General features: G+C 39.3%; 1 protein-coding gene across 1 annotated transcript; it reads right to left on the bottom strand.

The window, feature by feature from the left end:
• Positions 1 to 149: 149 nt before the first annotated feature.
• LOC130923168 (fibulin-7) lies at positions 150 to 27,804 on the bottom strand. Its single transcript, XM_057848681.1, has 8 exons — positions 27,590 to 27,804; positions 26,683 to 26,845; positions 20,574 to 20,750; positions 11,122 to 11,247; positions 10,917 to 11,054; positions 9,192 to 9,329; positions 8,696 to 8,834; positions 150 to 1,763 (listed from the first exon to the last, which is right to left on the bottom strand). Exons 1-8 carry the CDS (start codon positions 27,662 to 27,664, stop codon positions 1,391 to 1,393), a joined length of 1,329 nt encoding a protein of 442 aa, XP_057704664.1. The 5' UTR covers positions 27,665 to 27,804; the 3' UTR covers positions 150 to 1,390.

Here is a 27,804-nt window from a genome sequence, read left to right as displayed (position 1 = left end):
TCAAAAACAATAGGAACACAAACGAAACTTTTTACCGCACAAACTGGCACAAACGTAGCTCAAATGATGGACATCGTTTTTAATTAAATTTGCGTCTGATGTGGGGCCCACTTCAGGAAGGTACTTCAAACATGATACGTTGTGGTGTTTAATGCCCACTTTCCAGAAAAGACAATTTTACGGCGAACGTGAAGTCCTGGACGATGATGTGGGAAGACAGTGAAGGAAGACAGCACACATGTTGAACATTAGCATCGAATTTGGGAGGGGGAAAAATTAGATGTGTTTTTACATATTTGACAGTTCCCATGTCTCTGATGAACTCCGCGCTGCTTCGAAAGTGTGCTAAAGCCTGCTTTTTCATCCGTTCAGAGAACATTTGATCACTATCCAGGATTTTTCTGCTTAGGTTTAATTGCCTAACGCTGACTTGATAACAAGCACTGGCATACTGTTCAGGATCAAGTGAGGTAACTAAACAAAGGCTGAAATGTTATACTGAGTTTATTTCATTTATGTGGTAACAATTTAAATTGTGCAGTTGTTATCCTCAAAATACACTGTTTGATATGTGCTATATGTAATGTCCCGCTACTGTAGATCAGCTACAATTTAGAAGAACAAAATACTCGTAGCAATGAATAGTGTGCTTATATACAGTATATGATGTAAATAAACAATGCAAAAACCGCCAGCAATGTATCCAGACTATAATACAACAAGTGTCCTTGTTTCTATTGGTTGTAGTTTTATGCGATAACACAACAATCGTAAAAAATTTTTTTAAAAATCATGCTTTTTGATTAGGGAAATTGATACTTTTCGAGGAAATACTGTAAATGGAAATGCCAAAATTTGGCTGGAAAAAACATGGAAATTGTATTGCCTCTATAATGTAAAGCATTCTTAAATTAGGAGTTTAGTATGTATATACAGTAGGTCTATTTATAATTAAATCAAATTTCAAGTTAACTCAATTTTTCATTTTCTGGCAAGTACTCAATACTGTAATTTGCATGGAGTGCCATGGAAAGTGTCCTACTTGTCCAACTGAATATTTTTAAAAATCTGTTCTTTTCCAATGGAAAGTGTTGGGAAAGTTTTAAGAAATCAGTTGGAAAACTGGCGCCTGGATTTGCTATGTTCAAATTCAAGACAAGTTCTTCAAATTCCCGTCCATCTAACAAGAGCAGGACGATGGGAATCTTAGAGGGGTTACAATTTGATAGTGTCTGAGTAGCATTCTAATGCTGCCAAATTCTTACTGGGATTTATAATCTGAATAGGATATTTGCACAGTCTTACTTGCATTCTAAAATCCTAAAGCAAAGCACGCTCTTGCCTGCGAGCGGATGCTATGGGATGAAAATGATCAGTACAGTTAACTTCCTCAGAAGCTGTAGGGTGACACCAGAACATGGACTCTTGCCACATGCTTTGCCTGGAAGATACGGTCGGCGTATTCCGACATGTCCACGTCTACGTTGATCTCCTGCGGCCCGCGCAGCTGCTGAACCAGTATCAGCTCGCCAGTTTGTCTGTCTGAGCGCTGCATAACAAAGATACCCCTGGAGTTTCCTCCCACGATGCCAAAGCGCAGGCTGTCGGGCCCCGCGCGCCCCGGAGCCCCCGTGGTGGCCATTCGGAAAAGGGTGGCGGGCGTCTGTACGTTGGAGGGGAGGGAGAGATAGTGGAAAGAGATGGTCTTTGGAGCGAGGTGGCAGGAGCGGCTTTCCATAGGGCAGGGATTCCTCTCACACTGACTACACAAGACAGAAACACATCCAGTAAAGGCAAAACAAAGATAAACACTGATTTCCTTTTGAAGTTAGGTTATTTTTCACATTTGAAAGCCCCATTAAAGTTAAAATGCAATAGACATTAATCATCACTGGCAGGCAATGAAGTCATTAATGAAATACAGTAACGTTAAAACAGTTATAACAGTAGTAAGGTTGTCGATCTGTTTCTTTACAGGGCCCGGACGTACTTTTAAAACCGTCAGTGCTCCAACCACTGGCCCAGTGGGGCCAGTAAAAAAATGCGTCGGTTAAAAAAAAAAAATCTTATTTCACATCCATTCCCAGTGGTTCTGTGTTTTGATTATGTTACATACAGTGCCCTCCATAATTATTGGCACCCCTGAAAAAGATGTGTTTTTTAGCTTCTAATATAAATATATTTTTTAATTCAAATAATATGGGACCTTAATGGAAAAAAAGAGAAAAATCCAACCTTCAATACAAGTGCATTCATTCAGTGGGGAAAAAAATCCCACATAAAGAAAAAAATTATTTGACATCAAATAATGTGTGTCACAATTATTAGCACCCCTCGTGTTAATACTTTGTACAACCCCCGTTTGCCAACAAAACACGGTCTGGGGACTGAGATGGCCATCGGAGGAGCTTGATTTTGTGTCTGGTGAACCATTTCTGTGTAGATTTGGCCATATGTTTAGGGTCATTGTCTTGCTGAAAGACCCAGTGACGACCCATCTTCAGCTTTCAGGCAGAGGGCAACAGATTTTGATGTAAAATTTCCTGGTATTTCAAAGCATTCGTGATGCCATGCACCCTAACAAAGTTCGCAGGGCCTTTGGAAGCGAAACAGCCCCACAGCATCACTGACCCACCCCCATACTTCACAGTTGGTATGAGGTGCTTTTCAGCATACGCATCTTTCGTGGCACACCAGACCCACTTAGAGTGTTTGTTGCCAAAAAGCTCAATCTTGGTCTCATCTGACCAAAGCACACGGTCCCTGTTGAAGAGCAATCTTGGTCTCACATAAAAATACACACGGTCCCAGGCTTCAACACCCAGAAAAAAGACCACTCAGGAAAGAGAAAGTCACCAGAGGAGTTGACGGAAATCTAAATCCAATATGAAAAGAAAAGGGAGAAAAAGTTTTATCCCCAGTGGCGAGACCACTGGAACTGCCTTGGTAACGATGAGACAAAAAAAAAACAAAAAAAAAACGAGGTTTCCTGTGAGGTGAACCTGTGGTATGAACATAACGTGATAATTCATCCGCGTGACTACGGAAAAAATAATATCATAATGACAGTCTAGCTTGAAAATCGTAATTGCCATCTCTTTGACTTCTAAATTGTTGCCACGACAACCAAGACTTCCAGAGGGCGGTAAGGGGAAGCCAGGAAAGATTCGCCCAGGCACGGGCTCTCCTGCTGGCACGCCTCACCCTGGAGCCCCCAGAAAAAAATGCTTTTTTTTGTGTGTGTGTTTGTTCCCCAAAAACATAAAAATATGTTTAAGTGGTCAGTTGATTCGAATTGGGTTTATTCATGTTTCTGGTTGGGTTATTCATGTTCTGGGATGGTGCACCCTATAAAGTTGAAAACAGGTAAACACCACACGGCAGTTTGTCACATGCCAAACTTTCCACAAAAATTATAAAAATTATAAACATCATTTAACAGCATTGCATCTCTGCTTTTTGCTGTTTGCTTCATCAAGCTGTGACTTTCCACATTCACTGGAGCAGTTCACAGCCGAGTGTGAAGCGGTTGGAATGAAGATCACCAAATCCGAGATCATGGTCCTCAGTTGAAAAAGGGTGGCATGCACTCTCCAGTTCGGGGATGAAATCCTGCACCAAGTGGATGAGTTCAAGTTTTTTAGGGTCTTTTGTTAGGAGGAAGCGGGAGATCGACAGGCGGATCGTTGCAGCGTCTGCAGTGATGCTGACTCTGCACCGGTCCGTAATGGTGAACATGGAGCTGAGCCAAAAGGTGAAGCTCTCGATTTACCAGTCGATCTACGTTCCTACCCTCACCTATGGTTACGAGCTGTGGGTCATCGCAGGGTGTCCAGGCTCTCCCTTAGAGATAGGGTGAGAAGCTCAGTCAGGAGGGACACAGTGTCGAGCCGCTACTCCTCCACGTTAAGAGATGCCAGTTGAGTGGCTCGGGCATCTGGTTCGGATGCCTCCTGGACGCCTCCCTGGAGAGGTGTGCCGGGCATGTCCCACCGGTGGGAGGCCCCGGGGACGACCCAGGACATGCTGGAGAGACTATGTCTCTCCGCTGGCCTGGGAAAGCCTTTGAATCCCGCCAGAGGAGCTGGTTGAAGTGGCTGGGGATAGGGAAGTCTGGGCTTCCCTGCTAAAACAGCTACCTGACACCGGATTAAGCGATAGATGATGGATGGACGGACGGAGGGATGGATGGACGGACATCATTTTAGCGCAAAAAATCCCTTTTGATTAAATCTACCTAAAAAAAAAATGTTATTCACGTTATTCAAGCAAATTGTTCTTTTTTGTTATTATTGGTATCAATAACTGACGCGTTGACCTGAGCCAGTGGTTTTGATTGTGGGGCCTGCGAACTTCAATTCCCTTATTGTCTACCCCGGTTTAGGTTGAGTGTTGTTGTAAGTGTCAATACACCAGTGTTATCGTGTGGTCAATGTAGAAACAGTTCATATTAAAAGCAGATCTGGTTCATCTATCACACGTCTATCAATTGCAGCCAATGAGTGGATGAATACTATATACATAATACATCCATGTGGGAGAGTACAAAGCCAATGAGCTCATGACCACATTTGAAGTCTTCAGGAGTGGCGACACATAATTGTATATGCAAGCACTTGCATTGAAGTTCATGAAAGGCCGAGATTTTTTCCAGCACATTTGACGTTAACGTAACTATCTTTGCATTCAATGCCCCAGATCAGTTCCATTACATCACAATTCAAACAAAAGAGTTTTTATCCTAAAGACAACGAAAATAATATTTGTTTGTTTGACATCAGTGCTGTTATTGGCAGCACTTTTGATTATAATCTTATTCTTAGTTTTTTGGACGATAATACTTAGTAGTCTTAGTCATATTTTAGTCATCTCAAAATCTCACATGAGTGACAACCAACCAGTGTTACAATGCAGGCTAACTACACATACTGTACAATGCCACACATCGTGAACATGTGACGGAAACTATTGTGCATTTTCGTCTCGTTCTCGTCATGACAGACGAAAACTGGCTTTCGTCTCATTGTGTTTTAGTCTCACAAAACACGTTTTTAGCTCGTTAACGTCTCATCATTGTCATGAAAAAATGTGTTCACTGACGAAATATTTTTGTCATAGTCATTGTTGACGAAAACAACATTGTTTGACATATATTCAAAGATTGAAACTGTGAGAGAATTTTATTCATGCTTAAAACACAACCATTATACATCATATTTTGTATGCTTGCATGAGAACATTGTAGCATTAATCTGTTGAGTGTGCCTTCTCATGGCCTTGACGACTGTAGACTGTATCACAATATGCCCAAATATGGACAGTTATGTTCCTGTTTTCCAATATTCCCTGAATGAATACAATGAGCGACTGTGGTTTATCAGATTAAGTTTATCTTCATTCTAACCGGGACCGGTGTTCAAGGTCTCAGCTCAAATATGTTTTTGTATGGAAAAATACCCAGGTTTGTGAGATGATGAGTTTCGTTTCTTAGTAAGTTTCGTTTCACGGTGGGCTCCGGCACCGCCCTTTGAACAGTATAAATGTCCAGCCTCTATTGTACTTCTTTGTACTTTCTGGGTGATCATAGCTCCTGGCTGGGTCGCATCATTTTGTACCCGAGAGCTCTTGTTTATAAAGCCTTCGAAGAAAAGCAATCTATGGTTGGGGTTGTATTCATTTTTCTAATCGAGCTATCGAGGTAATACTTGTCTTGGAGTTCAAACTTGAGCTTCCCTGACAGGAACATTCCAAATACATGGTAACGTCAAATATTTGTAGAACACAATCAAATCTGGAAAATTATGGGAAATGTGTGTCATCTGCAATTTCCTTTTGAAATAATATTTTACATCGGTTGGTATCACTCGGAATGTGTGGGAAATAAACATGCGGTTATGAAGCACCAACAATGACATCCAACAAATTGTAAACTCACTTCATGAGGCAGCTGCATCTGATGGGCTGCATTATGCGTGCTGTGTCAAAAACTTGTGTCGTGTTCAGACGTTTACTTTATATGCAGTACACGACTGAAAATTGCAATTATAATCATAAAAATATCTTGAATCAGTGCTTCTGTGATAGTGTCCATTAAAACTTGGCATACTACTTTCTAAAGGCGAAACTTGTGTGTCTGGTGAGGCTATATGTTTTGGAATGTAGTATCTGATTGGCTTAAACTACGGTGCTAAGCAATACTTGGCTTTGTTCATGTTAGTGTCTGCCAAAAGCTTCAGTCATCTCCTCTGCTGGCATCGGCGTTCCACCACACTGCTGGTTCAGTAAGCGCACACAGGGCTATGTTTCAGTCCTTCAGACCTTGCAGCTTGGCTTTACAGAGATGTCGTAATGTTTCTCAGCAATTGGACTGCATTAAAGAGAAATTAATGTTTGGCACTGCGGTTCTGCTGAGCATGCATGCGCTTGTCACATATGGTTTGTGTCACTATTACACCGCTTTAACCACAAATCTTCTTTTTGTAGTTTCGGGCTTCTCATGTGGCTTCTGTGTGTGTGTACAATCCTCTTGTCGTTCTCCTTTGAGCTGCACTCCAAGGTTAATAATGATGAAATGCCCTCACCAATCACAACATTCAGCACACTTGCACAACTAATGATATCCCATCTGAGAAGTGAATCAAAAATTCGGACTGAACCAAGAGAACTGTAGCAGCCGTGTAAAAGTATACACTCCAGTAAAGGTTCTAATACTCTGATTATAACATGGTTCCGCAGCTGCATTGTGTTAATTTCAAGATTACCTGACTCATTCAGGCATGCACTATTTTAATTTACTGTGTAATGACCAATATTAAAAGATAACAAGCCAACATTAATTAAATCTACAGTATAGTTCTATAAAGAAGTATTTTCTTCTCGAGCTACAAGGGGAATTTGGACATAATGTGGAGGTTATAAATAATTTTTAGAGTTGTCTGATAATCATTTTTTAACCACTTACTAATATTTTCCAACTTAAAAAATCAAATAACGATCTCAAACCGATACAGACATGTGCAGTCATGCATTTAACACTTAACACTGCTAATTTATTGTGATGCCCCACTCGATGGATTAATCAAGATAAATATAACAACTTCAAGGTTTTCCAGACAAAATAATCATTCTGTCAAAAATAACAACTGAAGTAATACAAAATAAATGTCCCATATAGAAATTTGAATTGAAAAAAGCCCAAATTGTCCATAATTAAATAAAAGGAATCATTCACAATTAAATCACGTTTACAGTAGTTAACCCCCCAAAAAAACACTAGGGGATGACCAAAGCATAGGAAATGCTAATGAAATGACAATTCCCAAGATTTTTGTATTTTATTACTTTTCTAGATTTTTATTGACTATTTCTTTCCGGTAATGCAGTAATTATATATAATGAGTTTATAATTCATTATTTTTCAATCATTTATTGTTCACTTAAATTTTGCATCATGAATGCAAATGTTCTGCTCACAGAACAAATTCCAAACCTCTTACATTAGCGACATCTTATGATTAGTAGGCATAACTGCTGTGTTAAGCTGTAGCCAGCCTTTGTGCAAAGGCAGAAGTCTTCAACATTAACCTAGAAGGCGTCAATCATATTGGCCCAAAACCAGTATTGTAAAACCGACACCGATATTATCAGATATTGTCAGTGTTGTTATACCAGCCCTTTCTAATTTTCCTATGTAAGATAATACTTATTAGTCTTAGTCATATTTTAGTCATCTTGAAATGTGTTTGTCTTTGTCTAGTTTTAGTTGACGTTTACTCAAAATGTTTTTACTCAAAAAATAAATAAATAAATAAATAAATAAATAAATAAATAACACTTTCCGACTATTTTGAATGAACATTGACAGTCAAGCACATATTGTATATTGTAGTGTCTACGAGGGAGCCACCAACTTGGTGATTATATGCACTCAGCAGAAAAAAAAGTACATTCTTTTCAAGTAATTGTATACACCCGACGCCACAAACTGAGTGTAAAAAAAAAAATTGTCCGAGAGTTTAAGAGGATGCGCGGCATTAGCGTTAACCTAATGCTAACACAAATGCGTATGCAATCCTAACGCTACGAGTTACATTTAAGGTGTGATAATCACTCAGCACAGACCTTTAAAGGGCTAAAGATTGCAAATTCGCTCTGGCCAAGAAAAGAAAACAAATCTCAGCATGCATGCGTGTGTGCAAGACTGGTGATTGGAGAGCAGCAGCAAGTCACATGAGTGACACAACCAGACACTGCTGCCATGCAGGTTAACTACACTTAAAACACTTTGTGAACATGTGACGGATACTATTGCTAATTTTCGTCTCATTCTCGTCTTGCCATACGAAAACTGGCATTCGTCTTGTTATGTTTTAACAAAACACGTTGTCTCTCAAAACACGTTTTTAGCTCGTTATCGTCTCGTCATCGTCATGAAAAAATTTTCGTTGACGAAATATTTTCGTTGTAGTCATCGTTGACGAAAACAACAGTGGATGTTATTTTAGAATGCTTTCATCAGCGAATATTGTCGTCTATTCGATAATATTTAAAAAAATAATTTTCAGTGAAACTTTTCTTTTTCTGTTATCAGTAAAATTACCCCCCCAAGAGTATCATTCTTATTTAGTGTTCATGAAGTGGTCACTGAACGCAAGTGCAACATGGCAGGCAAAAAAAATTCAAAAGGTAGACGCACAGAGGAGATGTTTTGACGTAGGTGATGTTGCCATGGGATCGGGGACAGTCTGGGTTGATGCACTGGAAGCCTCCCCCAGTGTTGATGCATGTTGTTCCTCGGCTACAGTTGTGCTGCTGGTTTAAACATTCGTCCACATCTGGAAGACACAACAGCAGAGGCATGTAAGTAGAGTGAGGAGCCGGCAGGCAGACCGTCCACAGTCTGAGCGCCGGGTGCTGAACTCCACTTGTTTATTTAGTTTTTTGGTTCAGTCTCACATAAATGCTTCATGTCCTAAAAATTCTTTCTGCTGGGAAATGGTGAGGCCATTCATTCCAGGGACAGAAATTTTGCTCCATAAATTGGTCACAAGGAGAATTTAGGGGTTTGAAAGCTTTGCACTTTTGCAAATTACATGTAGGCAACCCCGTTTGGTCCGACATACCCAGTCAGATATGCAGCTGTTAAGGCCTTGTGAATGAGCCTTTGTCCCATGTGCCCTCATGTCACTCACCCTCGCAGCTCCGCCCATCTGGGAGTAACTTGTAGCCACTGGGGCAGGAGCAGTGGTATGAACCCGGGACGTTGACACATTCATGGACGCACAACGTCCCGCCCTGGTCCAGACGGTAGACTTCACACTCATTGACATCTGTTCAAAACAGGAAAAGGCAGGCATCTCAGGAGCGTGCAGGGCTGCTGTACACAGGACAGCAGGAATGTATGGGATGGAGAAATTTCACATTAAAAAAAACATACTAGAAAGATTGTTTCTGTCTACCGGGTTGCTTAAGAAATATGCATTTGAAATTAATCTAGTTTTATCCAAATGTTACACAGCCTACAACAAATTACCTCAGAAATCTGTCAAGTGAAGTCAGTATGACAATCAAATTTTACATTATTATGCAGTGCTAACATTTTTGTCACCAATTTTTTAAATGCCAAATTCATTTAAGGAATGATGAATGTATAGTAAATACATGACAGTTTGAGGAGGACATAAGAGCACCTTTATTGGACAGTGGGTAAGTGATATCATGTTCCAAATACTGCATCATAACTGTCACTAAACGTGCCTGTAACATACTACTGCTATCACAATCTTAATTATACATAGCAGGGATGGGATTTCATTTGGTAGAACATATGCAGTACCGTTCAGTTCACTGACCACAGGAGTGCAGTTTACTGGGCATGACAAATTGGCCCATGTCTATTTCAACTGTTGGAAAAGTAGTGTATGTTGTAAAAAATTTATAAGTTTTAATTTGCTCTGGATCATTTTTAATGATGCATTATCTGCATGTATATAATTTGGTAAGAAATAAAAGACATCTAGCCATTCCAAAGAGTTGATATTGTTTGAAAAATGGATAATTTTGACTAATTTATATAGTACAAACTAGGGATATCACGATATCTTTGCACCCGAATCCTAGTCAAAAAAAAAAAAAAAAAAACGAGGTACAGACTGAACCAAGGTTGTGTACAGCTAATATAATCCTATTTACTGTGCGCTTAAACTGTTAAAATACTATTTCAAAAACTCTCATTTACTAATCCTACTCATCCTAACAAATGTAGCGCTTGTCCTTATTTAGGGTCATGGGTACATCCGTCTATTGACACTTTAGATTTCTCAAAAAACCCAACCGAACCTGTTTTTTTGGAATGTGGGAGGGAGCACATTGTAAGGTAAATGTGTGAACCGTGAGGCCGCTATTCAGAAGCAAGGGAAACTACAATAGCTCAGAAATTAATACTGGACACGGCAATGCCAGTCAACGTCACCCCATAACAACATAGCAATCCCATAGTATCCACAAAGACTATGAACAGTACAGGGATAACTACAGAGCAACAGATTTTTGTGATTAGATCAGTTTAGTAAGTGTTATATAATCACGTTACGGTGTTTGCATTGTTTACAAAACACATACATGTTAGTGCTATAACTTAGTGTGAATACTTATATCTCATAATTCACATTTATACCCTAAACGCATCTGAACTGTGACCTAAATGTATGCTAATCAGCTTGCGATGTCTCGAGAGGATTATGTTGTTTGCTACAGACTGGCCTCCACTGATTACTTGTAGAAGATTCAGATTTTTAGTGGATGTTTTCTTGTGCAGTTAAAAATCAGCAAGTGAAACAGCTAAAAAATATTATCATGTGACATAATTACAGTGCAAACTTGAGAAACGTAACACATTCAATCTAACAGGAACTCACCCTGGCAGATGCTGTTGTCAGAGGTGCCACTCATGTGGAAGCCTGCATCACAGCTGCAGTGTTGGGCCCGGTTCACTTGGGCACAGCGAGGTTTTCGGCTGAACGCTGGATCGTTCATTACGCTCCACTCGGGAGGAGCTGCGTTAAAGGAAACAATATGCTTTCGCCTAAGGAAGAGCAGTGTGATTTATTTAGTGCAACCTACCAGTCTGAGTATGGTGCTGGCAATGAGAGCCACTCCAGCTCTGTGAGCAGGTGCATTTGTACTGATTAACACCTTCCACGCAGGTACCTCCATTTTGGCAGGGGTTACTTGCACATTCACTTACATCTGAAGTTACAGAAAAAAGAAGACAACACAAATTAAAAGCATTTTTTTTCAACTCCCATGGATAATGGATAATATACTGTCCCAATTGCAAAAAATTCAGTGTATCATAAAGATCCAACAACTAACACATTAAATCGATTATTAAATTAGTTGTCAACTAATTTTATAATCGATTTTTGCCGGCAGCTATGAGCAGAGGTGACTAGAGTATAGAAAAAATTTACTCAAATAAGAGTAACGTTACTTCCAAATAATATTACTCAAGTACCAGTACAATTAGTGATACAAAAAATGTACTCCAGTACAAGCCAAAAAAGTATTTGTTGAAAAGAATACTCAAGTAATGAGTAACATTGTGAGTAACTGATTACGATGTTTGATTATATATATATATTTTTCCAAACAATGGTATTTTTTTCTTAGTACAAAGTTATCTACAGCGTATCAAAAAAGGTGAGTACACCCCTCGCATTTCTGCAGATCTATCTTTTCATGGGACAACACTGCCAAAATGAAACTTTGAAACAATAAAAAGTAGTCTGTGTGCAGCTTTTATATTAGAGTTTATTCATTTTCCCCTCAAAATAACTCAAAATATAGCCATTAATATCTAAACCCTTGGCAAGAAAAGTGAGTACACCCCTATGAAAAAAATGCACGTCCCTAAATGTCCAAATGGAGTGCTGCTTGTCATTTTCCCTCCAAAATGTCATGTGACTCCTTACAGGAGTGCTGTCAGCATTGCTACACAGATTGAAGAGGTGGTGGGTCAGCCTGTTAGTGCTCAGACCATACGCCGTACTCTACATCAAATTGGTGTGCATGGCTGTCACCCCAGGAGGAATATAACATATAACAGCTTAGTCTCCAATCAACACAAACTTCCATTTAAAGTTTCATACAAGAGAGTGTGCTTTGAAATTGGATTTGGATTGTATTTATGAATAAATGACCCATTGACACTATTTATATCAGCACTTTGCCCACAAGAAAAAAAAATATCAATCAGCAGCACTTTTTTGTTTGTTTGAAGGAACAAGCCTTTTGTCTGATTTATGGATTGAGAAATTATTTTTATGTTTTGTTCTCAGAATCTTTAATCAAAACTTTAACATGTTTTATGTACTTAAAACAGTAGAGTTGTAGACCACAGTTGTTAAGTCAGGAAGCTGTAATAAAATATTATTTTTTTAAGGAAACAGTCATGAATTTTGTCCTCATTGTTACTTTCAAAATGCCTAAAACAACTTCAAGGTAAATTGTAAAGGTAATCGAAAAAAGTGACATTTATTAGATTAATCGATCAATCGTCTAATTAATCGTCGGATTAATCGATTATAAAATAATCGTTAGTTGCACTCCTAGTGCATCATATAACAATTTTGCAATCTTAATAGCTCAAATCAGAACGTAATAGGCTAAATACACGATTTGCATAGGCAACTACAATCCTGCAACGAATAGAAACAGAAGAAAAAAATCCTTAATTTCCATCACTTTTAGCGCTGAGTCCAATATTCCAAAATTACATCCTGACAACAGCAAACTTAAATGTTTCATATGATGGAAAAAATGACTATGTTGTCACACTGTTTCTATAAAAGTAACACTTCTTTAAGGATTGACATTAACGCTGTCTACCCACAACACTGTCTATGATGGACTTGTTCATGGCAGTGAAATCTCCAGACAAAATTCTTTCCGCTTAAACTTGCAAACACTACATCAGCTAGAGTACCGCAGACATGAAAATGACTAGATAATAATAAGGCTGTATGAAGGGTGAATTAATATGCTTACAGACATGAACTATAAATAACAAATTTGTCCAGATCCCCATGAAATGTTCTTTTAACAGGGATGAGGACAGTCTGGTTCTATGTAGATGACTTTACCTTTTATGCAGCTTTTCATACATACATAAATTGTTGTATTTCTGTATTTCATTGTTTGTTTAGCTTTGCAGTATGTAGGACTGTACACAATTAAAAAATAAATAAATAAATAAATAAAGATTTTCAATTCCAGCAGCGAAATAACAAATCCGCAAGAACTTTCAATCCAGCATTTTCCCCCACTTAAATGGGGAGTTCATCCTACTAAAACTACAAGTAAGATTTAAATGTGACCTACCCGCTTTATTGACATGCAAGAGGCAATATAAACAAGTTTATAATAACCACGACTGTTGATAACGTGTCATATTCAAGATGTATTTTTTCCCCTGGCCAAACTGGAGTTTTGCAAAATTAAGAGAACATTTAAAGAAATAAATGTTGTGCTCTTTATGCACAAAACACCAAAAATTTACCAAACTGTAACCGATAAAAAAACCAACAACAAAAAACAAGGCACAGACAGAGTTTTGACAAAAAAAGACACTTAATTTTCATCATAAATTGCAACCCACCTTAGAAATCAGTATCCACTCAATGGACAAAATGTGCAAAATAAGTTTTGAAAAGCCTTTTCTGTAAAATTTGATACTGATGGAGGTGTACCTTTTTACAAAATGGTGTTTACCAATTTGGAATTTTGTAAAAAGGACTGTACCACAATTTGGATGGGCTTAAAAGTATTTAGGCAAAATACCTAAAATGTAAATGCAACACTTGGATGAAAATTCTCCTGTCTCAGTCACTAAAAAATCAAATATGTATTTATCACTGTTAGCATTTAATGTTCAAAACCGACCAATGAAGCTACTTTACAGTGGAAGACAACCAACTCATTTAATACTTTGGTTGCTTTCTGTGGGCCTCTATACGGCCTTAACCTTTAAAAGCCCACTTCACGCTCCTGGATATTCATTTAACTCATTTAAAACTATGTCAATATTGTTTGTTAGCATGGCTAAAATTAGAATGCTGATGCCAGTTATAAAGAACACGAACAGAGATAATACTGTACTATTGCAAAGTCATGACTTCTCATGTTGCTTTAAGCGTGACTGCCAATAAACAAGTTAAAAATTTGGGATTTTGGGGGGTTAAAAGTGCTGCCAGCGCAGGCTGAAGTAGCTGCGAAAGCATGCTTAGCATACTTCAGCACTATCAGACCATAGTTGGGGTATCATTTCAGGTCCAAATCTCATGTCAAGAAACAAGCGAGATAGCGAGAGGAGATGAAAGAGTCTTACAGTCATCCAAACTACTGCTGTACAGGGGAGGCACAAAATTGGCAGGCGAATAAATGGCACAGTGGAATGATATACGGGAATTTTGAAGCATCCTTGGACATTAGATACCACATCTAACTAGGTTTTCTATTGGAATGTCAAAGAGGTCCAAGCATTGTGAAGAAGGCTTCATTTCTTTAAAAACTGAATTAAGCAACTGAACTACATACAGTTGTATGAAAAAGTATCTGAACCTTTTGGAATTTCTCACATTTCTGCATAAAATCACCATCAAATCTGATCTGATCTTTGTCAAAATCACACAGATGTAAAAACAGTGTCTGCTTTAACTAAAACCACCCAAACATTGATAGGTTTTCATATTTTAATGAGGATACCATGAAAACAATGACAGAAGGGGGAAAAATAAGTAAGTGAACCCTCTGGCTAAGGAGAATTAAAAGGCAAATTGAAACCAGTGTGTACCAAAAAATAAGTCAGGTGTGTGACCAATCACTGATGAGTGGTTTAAAGCTGCCCTGCCCACTATAAAACACACACCAGGTAAGAATTGTCTTGAGGAGAATCATTGTCTGATGTGCATCATGGCTTGGTCAAAAGAGCTGTCTGAAGACTTGTGATTAAGAATTGATGATTTGCATGAAGCTGGGAAAGGATACAAAACCATCTCTGAAAGTCTGGATGTTCATCGATCGACAGTCAGAGAAGTCGTCTACAAATGGAGAGTTTGGCACTGTTGCTTCTCTCCCAAGGATTGGCTGTCTACCAAAAATGACGCCAGGATTACAGCGCAGAATACTCAAAGAGGTAAAAAAAAAAAAAAACTCTTAGCGTGTCTGCTAAACACTTACAGAAATTACTGGCACAGTCCGATATCTCTGTGCCAAGAATAGTGTTTATGGGAGGATTCCCCAGAGAAAGCCACTGCTGTCTAAAAAAACCCCATTGTTGCTCATTTAATGTTCGCAAAAGGCACTTGGACACTCCACAGAAGTTTTGGCAAACTATTGTCTCGACTGATGAAACCAAAGTTGAATTGTTAGGGAGTAACACACAACGTCATGTGTGGAGTAAAAATGGAACAGCTCACCAGCATCAACACCTCATCCCCACCATGAAGCATGGTGGAGGTAGCATCATAACTTGGGGCTGTTTTGCCACCTCAGGGCCTGGACAACTTGCAATCATTAGTAGAAAAATGAATTCAAAAGTTCATCAGAATATTTTGCAGGAAAACTTGAGGCCGTCTGTCAGACAGTTGAAGCTAAAAAGAGGATGGATGCTGCAACAAGACAATGATCCAAAACACAGAAGTAAATCAACTTCAGAATGGTTTCAGAAAAACAAAAATACACGTTCTGGAGTGGCCAAGTCAAAGTCCAGACTTGAACCCTGTTGAGATGCTGTGGCAAGAGCTAAAGACAGCGATTCATGCCAGACATCCCAGGAATCTGATTGAACTACAGCAGTTTTGTAGAGAAAAATGGGTCAAGATTTGTCCTGATCAATGTGCCAGACTGATCTGCAGCTGCAGGAAACGTCTGGTTGAAGTTATTGTTGCCAAAGGGGGCCACAAAATATTAAATGTGATGGTTCACTTACTTATTTTACCCCCCTTCTGTCATTGTTTGCATACTATACTCATTAAAATATGAAAATATGTTTGGGTGGTTTTGGTTCAAGCAGACACTGTTTTTTCAACTGTGTGACTTTGACAAAGATCCGATCACAATTGATGGTGATCTTACCCTCCTCCCAAGTCCCCCTGGTAGGGTGGGTGGCTGTTCATCTCAAGTGCGGGTCCTCTACCAGAGGCTTGGGAGCTTTAGGGCCCTGCACAGTATCTTTGCTAATTCTAGGACTGCATTCTTCTGGACGGAGTTGTCTGATGTTTCTCCAGGTATCTGCTGGAGCCACTTCTCCAGTGTGGAGGACACTCCTATGACCACAGGCACTACTGTCGCTTTCACCTTCCAGGCTTTATCCAGCTCTTCCTTGAGCCCTTGGTATTTCTCTATTTTCTCGTATTCCTTTTTCCTGATATTGCCATCATTGAGTATGGCTACATACACCGGCTTTCCTCTGCTGCTCATCCATGATCACGATGTTCGGTTGGTTGGCCACAACCATCTTATGAGTTTGTATCCGGAAGTCCCACAGGATCTTAAACCTCTAATTTTCCACCACCTTGGGAGGTGTTTCCCATTGCGATCTTGGGGTCTCAAGTCCATACTCTGCACAGATGTTTCTGTACACTATAGTTGCTTCTTTGTTATGGCGTTCCATATATTCTTTTCCTGCCAGTATTTTACACCCTACTATTAGGTGTTGGACTGTTTCAGGGGCCTCTTTGCATAGCCCGCACCTGGGATCCTGCCTGGTGTGGTATATCATGGTCTGCTCCTGTGCTGCCATGATTAGCGCCTCTGTTCTGTCTTTCAGTGCAGCTGTCATGCCTTGAGTTTAGTCCAGTCAAGTTTGTGCCTTAGTGTGTCTTGTCATTGTGATTAGCCATTGATTTCACCTGTTGTGGCCCGCTCCTTGTGTTGACCAATCCGCTGCCTCCCTCTTGTATCATCCACCTGTGCCTCATTGTGTCGTTACCCCTTGTCTGTATTTAAGATCACCATGTCAAGCATAAAACAAAAAAAAAAAAAAAAAAAAAAAAACCCCAACAAAAATCACCATGTGCTGTCCGTTCATGTTGCGTCGTTCTGTTCTTATCTCATGTCTATGTCCATGCTCCTACTGTGCCTATATCCCACAGTAACTTTCCTACACAGGCTTTTATTTGAATTTTGTTTGTACTTTGCTTTTTGTCACCGAAATTAAAACATTTTTGAGTTGATCACCACCCTGCCTTGCAGCCGTTTGTTTTCCCTGCGTTTGCAGTATATATATACATATATATTAGGGATGTACCGAAAGCAAAATTCCTGACCGAAACCGAAAACCGAATATTGGAAATACTTGGCCGAAAAACGAAGGGCCAAGTAATACACAATTAATTTTTATTTCAGTTATTTTTATAAGCTATATTTTATTTAATCATTTTCCAATTAATGCCCTTTGCCCTGGCACTATCCCGAAATGTTTTCATATTGTCGAAAGGCTCCGCCACGGAAAGAGTCTGTATGCTGGAAGTGACTTCTTTTTTTTTTTTTTGTTTCTGTGAGATTCTTCGACTCGTCGTATTGTTTGAAGGACAAGTGGCTGATTAAACCTTAGGTGGAAAAATTCTTCGGCGTTGTACCCCCTCAAGACACTTCAGAAGAACAGATTTTACAGACTGCTATCCAAACATGTCTCTTTGATACCTCAAAATACTTCCAAACCTTGGACATGTCGATTGTGAACCAGTATTGTTTACAAAGCAGTGTTAGCCAGCGTGTTGCTTCTCATCACCACATGAGGACTAAGATTCTTCACACCATTCGGTGGTAAACTTTTGGTCTTCAAACCATTTTAAACGAAAACCAATAGTGCATTTTTACGTATTTTCAGCGGATAGTTTTCGGCGCCAAATTTTTTGACACATTGGTAATATACAGTGAATAGAACCCCTAGCAAAAAGTATGGAATCACCAGTCTCGGATAAGCAATCACTCAGACATTTTATCATGTAAGCTTGAAAAAACAATGAATTAGTTCAAAAGTGCAACTCTTTAGCATTCAGAAACAGACACTAAAAGATGGATGAAAAACATTATGGTGGTCAGTAAATGTTAATTTTATAAAGCAAGTGCAGGGAAATATATATGGAATCACTCCATTCTGAGGGGAAAAAAATGGAATCATGAGAAACAAACAAAGAAATAAAAATAAAAAAAACATCTCTAGTATTTAGTAGCACCACCTCTGGCTTTTATGACAGCTTGCAGTCTCTGAGGCATCGACTTGATGAGTATTCTTCATCAATTTGGTGCCAACTCTCTTTGATTGCAGTTACCAGATCAATTTTGCAGGTCAGAGCCTTGCTGTGGACATTTTTTTTCAATTTCAACCACAGGTTTTCAATAGGGTTGAGATCTGGGCTATTTGCAGGCCATGACATTGAGTGTATGAGTCTTTCTCCAAGGAGTCCTATAACAGTTTTAGCTCTGTGGCATGATGCATTGTCATCTTCGAAAATGACAAACATTTTTCAATTGAAGGGATAAGAAAGCGGTCTAAAATTTTAATGTAAACTTGTGCATTTATTGAAGATTTAACCACAGCCATCTCCCCAGTGCTTGCCTGACATGCAGCCCCATATCATCAAGGACTGAGGGGATTTTTATGTCTTCTTCGGGCAGTCATCTTTGTAAATCTCACTGGAACAGCACCAAACAAAAGTTCCAGCATTATCACCTTGTCAAGAGTCAAGAATCTGCATTGGACAAGGTGTCAAGAGTCAAGAATCTGCATTGGACAAGGTGATGATGCTGGAACTTTTGTTTGGTGCTGTTCCAGTGAAATGTTGCAGCAATTGTTAGAAAATGGAAAAGGCTAAACATGACCAATAATCTATCTCACACTGGGGCTCCTTCTAAAATCTCTCCTCGTAGGGCATGATGAGAAAAGCGAGGGCTTAGCCTAGAACTACACGGCAAGGGCTGGTCAATGACCTGAAGAGAGCTGGATGCACTGTTTCAAAGGCTACTATCAGTAGAACATGACGATGCAATGTTTTAAAACCATGCATTGCTCAGAAGGTTCCCCTGTTGAAACCAGTACATGTGAATGCCCGTCTAAAGTTTGCCAGACGCCTGAATGATGCAGACGGGTCATGGGAGATAGTCATGTGGTCAGATGAGACCAAGGTAGAACTTTTTGGTGCAAACCTTACTCATCGTGTGTGGGGAAAAAAGAAGGATCAGTACAATCCCAAGAACACCATCCCTACTGTGAAGTATGGCGGTGCAAACCTCATGCTTTGGGGCTGCTTTTCGGCAAAGGGGACAGGACGACTGTACTGTATAAAGCAGAGGATGAATGGTGAAATGTATGGTGAGATTTTGATCCACAACCTCCTTCCTTCAGTCAGAGACTTGAAGAGTTGTGGCTGGATCTTCTAACATGACAATGATCCGAAGCACACAGCCAAGCTGACTAAGTAGTGGCTGCGTAAAAAGCATATCAAGGTTCTGGAGTGGCCTAGACAGTCTCCAGACCTCAATCCAATAGAAAATGGATGAAGCTGAAACAATGTTTCTGAACGACAGCCCCGAAATCTGACAGATCTAGAGAAGATTTGTGTGGAGGAATGGGCCAAAATCCCTGTCCCTATACGTGAAAACCTGGTGAAGAACTAAATAAATGTGTCTGACCTTTGTAATAGCAAACAAAGACTCCTGCACTAAATATTAGCACTGATTTTCTCAGGGGTACAAATACTCATGAACCTCATTAAATTACAAATAAATGATTGAAAAATCATACAATTTGAGTTCCAGATTTTTTTTTAGATATGTCTCTATTAGTGGAAATGCATCAATGATTGAAATTTCAGACCAAGAGGTTATTTCTCAACACAGCTTCCTCCTCGAGTTCGAGAAATTCTGATGGAAGTCAGACTTTCAATAGCAAAATTAGGGGTGTGTTCCCCATCTCCACAACATTGACGTCTTTTTACATTACTTACAGTGGCTGCTGCTGGCAGAGAAAACCTTCTAATATCCCTAGTCTTCGAAGGGGGCGGAGGAGGCGGCATGTTGTATTTCTATCGGGCTGTGAATGCGTATGTGTGTGTGGGGGGGGTGTCAAGAAATCAGTCAATCAAATGTGTGTTTGAGGGGAAAAAATGGACAGGCACATTCAGCAAGTGAAAGGGGGTCAATGTAAGTCAGAATATAATGAAAGTACTGTAGTTCACTTAATAATGGTCGGGTCAGTTCTATCTTTACAACATATGGGAAGACAATGTAAATGACCTATAGAACTGAAGCCATTATATAATGCAAATAAGGTTGCTTAAAAGTTGGTTGGGACAATTTCAGCCTACTGAAAAGTTGGTAGTTTCTCCTAAAGCGTGATTGGCTGCTTGCCTATAAATGTTGTGGTCATTCACCATAAGCAATACAGATAAAGGATGGACGGGGAGATGGATTTATTTGAATTTTGAACTGGAATTGAATGGCACTTGGAGTTGAAGTTAAATTTCAGTGGCCTTGTATTCAGTCGCAGGTTGAGTGCTGGTCTCACTCACCTTTGCAGATTGCGTCTACTCCGCTCCAGGTGCCATTGTCCTGGCACACACGTGTGGCCGAACCCACCAGATGGTAACCCTGCGAGCAAGAGAAATGCACCTCGTGCCCGGCTAAGTGTTTGGATCCAAACTTGGTCCCGTGCTCCAGTTCTTCCAGGGGCTGGCAGGTGGCAGGAGCTGCAGCGAGAAACAAGCTGATCAAATGTGGAGAACAACAGTCAACCTCCCAACATCTATTGGCAATCCCTGCCTGGAGATGTACACGTGTCAGTGGACACGTGATTATTAGAAATGGACTGGAAAGTTGAATGTCTGAATAATATACTGTATTCACATTACATAACATTATAAATGGACTCCAATTGCGACTTTAATGGAACGTTTATGCTTCCTCCATCGATGACGGTTATGAGAGAAACTGTTTAATAACAACTCAAGAGTTTTGTTCTTTTGTGCCTTGAGACCAATTTTGCCGTTCAATGTTTTCCAGATGAACAGGATAAGCTTCATGACGGAAACACACCACATGAGAAAAATGTGCGCACAGAAACCATGGAAGTTGTTTTGCTTTGTTTGATTATTATTTTAAGACAAAACATTTTAAATTGTGCTTGACTGAATCCAAACAATGTCTTAATTCACTGTTTCGCCTTTTTATATTTTGGCATTTTATAGGGAAAAAAATGCAGTGTTTTGGATTAAATTTTCCCTTAAAAAACAGACAAACAGCATAATAATCTCAATTCTTTTTTTGCATGACAACCATAGTAACAGATGATTTTGGATCGTTTTAGGAAGAAACAAATCCAACAATAGCAGGTGTCTGTCGTACATCTGAAAGGAAAATGAAAGAATGTTGCACATATTGCATTATTAGGCACATTTTCATGTAGAAAGACGTAATTAGTCACTATAGAGGTCAGAAAAATCACAAAATACAGCAACAAATTTGCCACCAGTTGGAAACATTTATTGTGATTTGGTAAACACTATAGTCATGATTTAAAGAGCATCTGACATGAGAAAAAAAAGTCTTAAATAGCATTATTGTGTGAATTAGCATCATATTTTGAGACGATTCGACTATATACAACAATGTAGCAAAGCGCAGATGACGAGAAATTTGTTTTTTAATCTGCCGGTTAGCCACGCCTACCATTATAGGGCTCTAGCGTCCCCAACAGGTGGATGACGTCAGCGGGAGAATGGACTCATCGGTTTTACTATTCTGCCCATTGAGGGGGAATTATTCAGAATGAGGAAAACGCGACAAAGAGAGCCGCAAAATGTCATTGTTTCAGTCTCTCTACTCCAATATTTTTACAGGATATTCTTTTTATCCAAGTATTTTTCCCCAATAGCTTTATAAATGGCTTGAGAAGGACCAGTCAGCCCATTGAGGGGGAATTATTCACAACGGGCAAAACGCAACGAAGAGAGCTGCAAAATGTCATTATTTCTGTCTCTCCAATATTTTTACAGCATATTATTTTTATCCAAGTATTTTTCCCCAATTGCTAAATAGATGGCATGGTCCTGACAAATAACAGTCTTGTGCTAAATGGAATATGAAATTTAAAAAAAAAATGCACTTATTCAGGACAACATGGCAAAATTACTCCATAATGGTCAAAACTGTCGACTTCACCTTTACTGTCTCACCTCCCGAACGATATTTTATGACACCTAAATCGGGCTTATGTCATTTCCCTTCTCCGGCTTCGGAGAATGTAAACAAACCAAGAGGCGTGACAGCTAGCTGACAGGCTAACCCGAACCGAGTGATGTTTCAAAGTCTTCGAAGCAGAAAATCACAAATAACTAGCCCGGAACTTTTGACATGACGACTGGGTTGTCGATTGTCTTTGCTGATCGGCAAACCGCCCGGCGGAGAGCAATATACACTTCGTTCCCCGAAAGAGGGCGGCTGCAGTTGTTGTGCAGCTAACGTGCAGCTAATGTCCACGAGGAGAGCTTTTTACAAGCCTATCAATGATCAAACGTAAGTAGTCCTTTATTTAAAGAAAATTTGTACTGTTTACTTTGTAATCGCTGTATTCGCGGCTATTTTTAACACAAAGTTGCAATTTCTGATCGGATGGAAAATTTGACAGAACATCGGGCACACCAGGAATGCAAAAGCCGAGTATAGTGCTCGCCCGGCGGGGGTATGTGCGACAAGGAGCATGTCATCCACAAAATGATAGCCACCTCCATATTAAAATGATCCCAGTATTTGACATAATACAAAACAAGATGTTTACTCACTTCCTTGTAAGTCCTATGGTCCCACAGTAGTAGGGCTTGTTTTGGCCAATATCCACGGTGAATGGGAACCTTTTGAAACTCCAAAAAGGCGCACACGCCTCTCCCTCATACAGCAAGATTTTTCTGCAGCCGTTTGGCTGGCGTGATGCGAAAAATAAATGTATTAATCCGCAAAATCAGCTGAATCCTTAGTTCTTCTCATACAACAGTACGGCTGTATAGTGAAGAGGACTCCTTCTACCGTACACGTCACAGGGCCCTCTTTCTCAACTCGAGACTGTTGCCGGAAGTCACTCATTTTCATGGCGCGGGATTCAAAAAATTAAATAAATCTAGCGATCGCTTCCACACACATCCAAGCGGTCCATACCTTTCAGGAGCATAAAATACCGCGTGTATTTTGAAATAAACATGCTTTTTCGTGTCACATGCACTTTACTAAGTGAAAGCAATGCACTTCAGCTTTCGACAATGAATAATTATTACACAGAAATAGCACCATGCTACAGGGGAAAAAATATTGCTGGCTTGTAATCCTTTTATTTGTGTTGTTTGGGTCCAAACTAAATAAAAAAGTGCCACAAAAAAGGCAAAATTGTGGTTTGGAAAAATTAGAGGCTCTGGCTATATTTAAAATTTCCGATTTTCCGTCCTAGTTATGCAGAAAATAATTATGTTAAATGTCATTTTCTTGTGTTTGAGGTCTAACTAAGTCTATAAAATGAGGAAAATGTACATATATGACGGAAAGCACAGACAAGACTGAAAAAGCAGTTTCTACTCTTGCACTCCTCTTTAAAATAAACTGCTGTATTTTAAGCCAAAACAACTGTTGTGTTTGATAGAACAATATGTCTAGATGCTGCCAGAGCAGATTTATGGCGTATTAAGCCCCCGAACTATTTTTAATCTGTCCGTTTGACTCTGGAAACCCCCGTTTACAGACGTCGCGCAACCGATTTTGTTTCAACACTGCCATAAAAAGCTCAGTAATTATATTTATTATTCAAAATGTCTGTCATTTTTAGCTTAGAATCATTAATTGATGTCTAATATTTCGCAAACAAAAAAAAAACGACTTAAAAAAATTATTCACACGCATATTTTAAACTTTTAAACAAATTACGTCACAATTTAAAAAATGGTGCCTGTAAAAAAGCCACGGATGTCTACCTCATAACTATCGTTTAATGTTTTTTTTTTTTTTTTTTTTTACTGTCGCATTTTCTCCGATATGTTAGATGATAAATAATCGATCAAAACAAAGAAAAATTCAAAAAAAAAAAAAAAAAAAAAAAAAAAAAACGTTAAAAGGGTAACTACATGAAAAAGAAAATCTTGACCACTCCTTGATGTCGGCGGTTTCTGCATTGCGACCCTGGTTATATTACCAGGGTTCACCTATAAAATACCAAAAAAATCCAGGTGTGGCCATTCACAGCTGTGTCTTGACACTCAGTGATACATGCTACATAGAGTTTTTGGATCTCACCTCCAGATAGGGTTTCGCTGTTTAAAAAAAAAAAAATGTAATGCCCTCCTGTTCAAAATTTTTCTTCTCGCATAAAATTGAGATTTTGAGCTTTCCAATGATCTATCACACATGCATATTGGACAATTTTGAAATTTGGCCAAATTGGGGGTCTCAGAGCGGAACTTTAAGTCACCTGAGTGTTTTCCGCCATATATATACAGGTATAGACTAAATTATTGGCAGCCCTGGAATTTTTCCAGAAAATACATCATTTCTCACAGAAATAATGCAAATCCAAATGTTTTCAGTATGGATGTGTTTATTTCTTGGATGTGCGTTGGAAAAACACAAAACCAGCTGTGGAAAAAAGTCAAAATTGACAAAATTTTAGACAAAACAAAAAATATACTAGACAAAAGTGTTGGCACCCTCACCTCAATATTTGGTTGCACATCATTTGGAAGAAATAACAGAAAGCAATCGCTTCCTGTAACCAATAACAAGTTTCGTGCACCTCTAAGATGGAATTTTGGACCACACTTCTTTTGCAAACTCCATGTCTCTCAGATTTGAAGGGTGCCTTCTTGCAACAGCAATTTCGAGATCTCGCCATAGTGTTCAATATGAATTAGATCCGGATTGATCGATGGCCACCTCAGAATTCTCCAGCGCTTTGACTCCAAACATTTCTTGGTGGTATTTGAGATATGTTTTGGGTCATCGTCCTGTTGGATCACCCATGACCTCTAACACTGACCCAGTTTTCTCACACTAAATCCTACATTATGGCCTAAAACATTTTGATGGTCTCCAGATTTCATGACTCCTTGCAAACTGTCAAGGCTCCCAGTGCCAGAGGCAGCAAAACTACCCCAAAACATCACTGGACCTCCACCATGTTTTACTATAGGCACAGTGTTCTTTTCTTTGTAGGCCTCCTTCTATTTTTTGTGGCACCGGGCACTGGTCTCCAACCATTTCTTGGTGCTATTTGATGTATGTTTTGGGTCATTGTCCTGTTGGATCACACATGACCTCTGATGCAGACCCAGTTTTAATGACAATACACCCTACATTAATGCCCAAAACATTTTGATAGTCTCCATATTTCTTGACTCCTTGCACACTGGCAAGGCACGCAGTTCTAGAAAAAAGAATGATGTTTTGGGGTAGTTTTGCTACCTCTGGCACTGGGTGCCTTGACAGTGTGCAAGGAGTCATTAAATCTGGAGACCATCAAAATGTTTTGGGCCATAATGTAAGAGTTAGTGTCAGAAAACTGCGTCATGGGTAATCCAACAGGACAATGACCCAAAACATACCTCAAATAGCACCAAGAAATGGTCGGAGATAAAAGTGCTGGAGAACTCTGAGGTGGCCATCGATGAGTCCAGATGTAAATCCAATTGAACACCTATGAAGAGATCTCAAAATTGCTTTTGCAAGAAGGCACCCTTCAAATCTAAGTAACCTGGAACAGTTCGCAAAAGAAGAGTGGTCCAAAATTCCATCTGAGAAGTACACGAAACTTGTTGATGGTTATAGGAAGCGATTGCTTTCTCTTATTTCTTCCATAGGATGCGCAACCAAATGTTGAGTTGAGGGTGCCAACAATTTTGTCCAGCCCATGTTTCGCATTCTGTGTAAAATTGTGTAAATTTTGGCTTTTCTCTTCAGCTTTTTTGTGTTTTTCAAATGCAAATCCAACAAATAAACACATTCATAGTTGTGTTAATGTCTGGCAGAAACTGTATTATCGGAAAAATCCCAGGGGTGCCAATAATTTCGTCCAGGATTGTATATATAAAGCTTTAGAAAGTACAGCAGTAAAGAAAAGAGGGAAACAGAATTTTAAAGTTGTGACCACAATCCAAATCTTTTTGGGAAACAAAAGTGTTTTCATATGACAATGTGACGAAACAAACTAGGAAATACCACTTCGACAAAATATGTGTTGCATGGTATAATTTGACTTAGTTAAATTCTCTAAATTTTTTAAGGTTGAATGTTTTTTAAAAAAAAATGGCATTTACGCATGCACAGACAGGGTAGTTATGTCTAACTGGCTTAAAGATTTTGAGGGGGTCCTGGGCAAAAGTCAAGTCAGGTTTATTTATACAGCCTTACATGGTCAAAAATCCCAAAGGGCTTTAAAGACAAACAGTTGACATTGAATTGTTAAAGAAATGCTTTACAGTAAAGTAATTAAGTAATAGAAATAAAAGATATAGTGAAAACATACCCTGAAAAGCGTCCTTAGACCCAACACCTTGAACCCTTAACAGGGGTACTATGTTATGATATTGTGGCACTCCTACACTTCTAACATTTTTCCCCTTTCATATCACCATAAAGATTTTTACTAACCAGCTGACTGGTCCGCTTGAGGCAACTTGGAGACAGAATTCTGAAGAGTTGCCAATTTTGACTTCATGATCCGGAAGCCCTCGGTGAATCGAAGCTCCTGACCTTTCAGAAACTTCTCCATCTGTCTCAGCACCCCAACCACTTGGTGTTTATCCATGCATGTCTGTAGAGCATGTAAGAAAATTAGGGGGGACGCTGGGAAGGAATTATTCATTCTCTTTGTAATCGACTCTAAAATACATCATATTCAACATAAATCACTATTTTTGACCAGACAGAAGATGAAAAAACTCAACCTATTTCATTTCTAAGTGCAACCCAAACACCACAAGACAAAATCTGTCTGGCAGATGTTTGAAGGACCTGAGTCCAAACGCTGTTCCTTTGTATATTTTGCATGCAGCAGGACAGTCGAAGCTCATTGGATGGTTCTGAATGAGCAAAATCAAAGTTGCATGAATGCCACAAGCAGTTACTTGAACAAAGGTAGGTGCCAAGTCAGTACAGAGTTGCATTTAATCCTTCCTGTAAGGTTTATTAATCACATGCTCATTGAAGCAATTTCTCAGGGGCGGCATACCTTGAATTCCTGTACTCCTATTTGTAAGGAGGGGGGCTTGCTACAACAGCAAATAGCTTCAAGACATTAAAAATCATCGTGCACATAGTTTTGACCTGTGCAGTTGCTAGGCTTTGCTCTAAATGCCCAAGGCGAAAAGGAAATGCCTCCAGCTGACAAGACACCAGGATCTCAAGTCTCCCATCCAGATGCTGCAGCAAAACCTTTGCCTCACTCAATAGTATGATTTCATGAATGGAACTTGTTAGACCAAAAAAAGTGACAAAATAATGCTATTAAACAATAGTTTCAATCATCATGTCAGGCATTAAATAAAAATATTCTTACCTGAACTGCAGCGTGGCCATGTACAGCTATCAAACCCAGCAAAAGTAAACACCTGCACCAAAAAGAGAGCCCCATAGCTCCAAAAGTTCAACAAACAATTTCTTCTTTGAGCAAAAACCTATCTGGCAAAGTTAATGAATGTATTTCAGTCTGACTCGGAATCTTTTAGTGGGATGCTCATCAGGTGTCTAAGATGGATCGGTGCTCTAGGATAG

This window comes from Corythoichthys intestinalis, chromosome 10 (genome assembly GCF_030265065.1).
Source record: "Corythoichthys intestinalis isolate RoL2023-P3 chromosome 10, ASM3026506v1, whole genome shotgun sequence".
Classification (NCBI taxonomy): domain Eukaryota; kingdom Metazoa; phylum Chordata; class Actinopteri; order Syngnathiformes; family Syngnathidae; genus Corythoichthys; species Corythoichthys intestinalis.
Note: the sequence above shows the minus strand (reverse complement) of the source record. Positions and strands in the feature narration are given on the sequence as shown.

Coding starts and splice junctions, on each gene's coding strand:
- LOC130923168 (XM_057848681.1), bottom strand. CDS start 27,664: ATGGGGCTCTCTTTTTGGTGCAGGTGTTTACTTTTGCTGGGTTTGATA. Junction 11,248..20,573: donor AGTAGACGCAATCTGCAAAG/GTGAGTGAGACC, acceptor CTGTAACTTCAG/ATGTAAGTGAATGTGCAAGT. Junction 1,764..8,695: donor TACGTCAAAACATCTCCTCT/GTGCGTCTACCT, acceptor TGTCTTGTGTAG/TCAGTGTGAGAGGAATCCCT.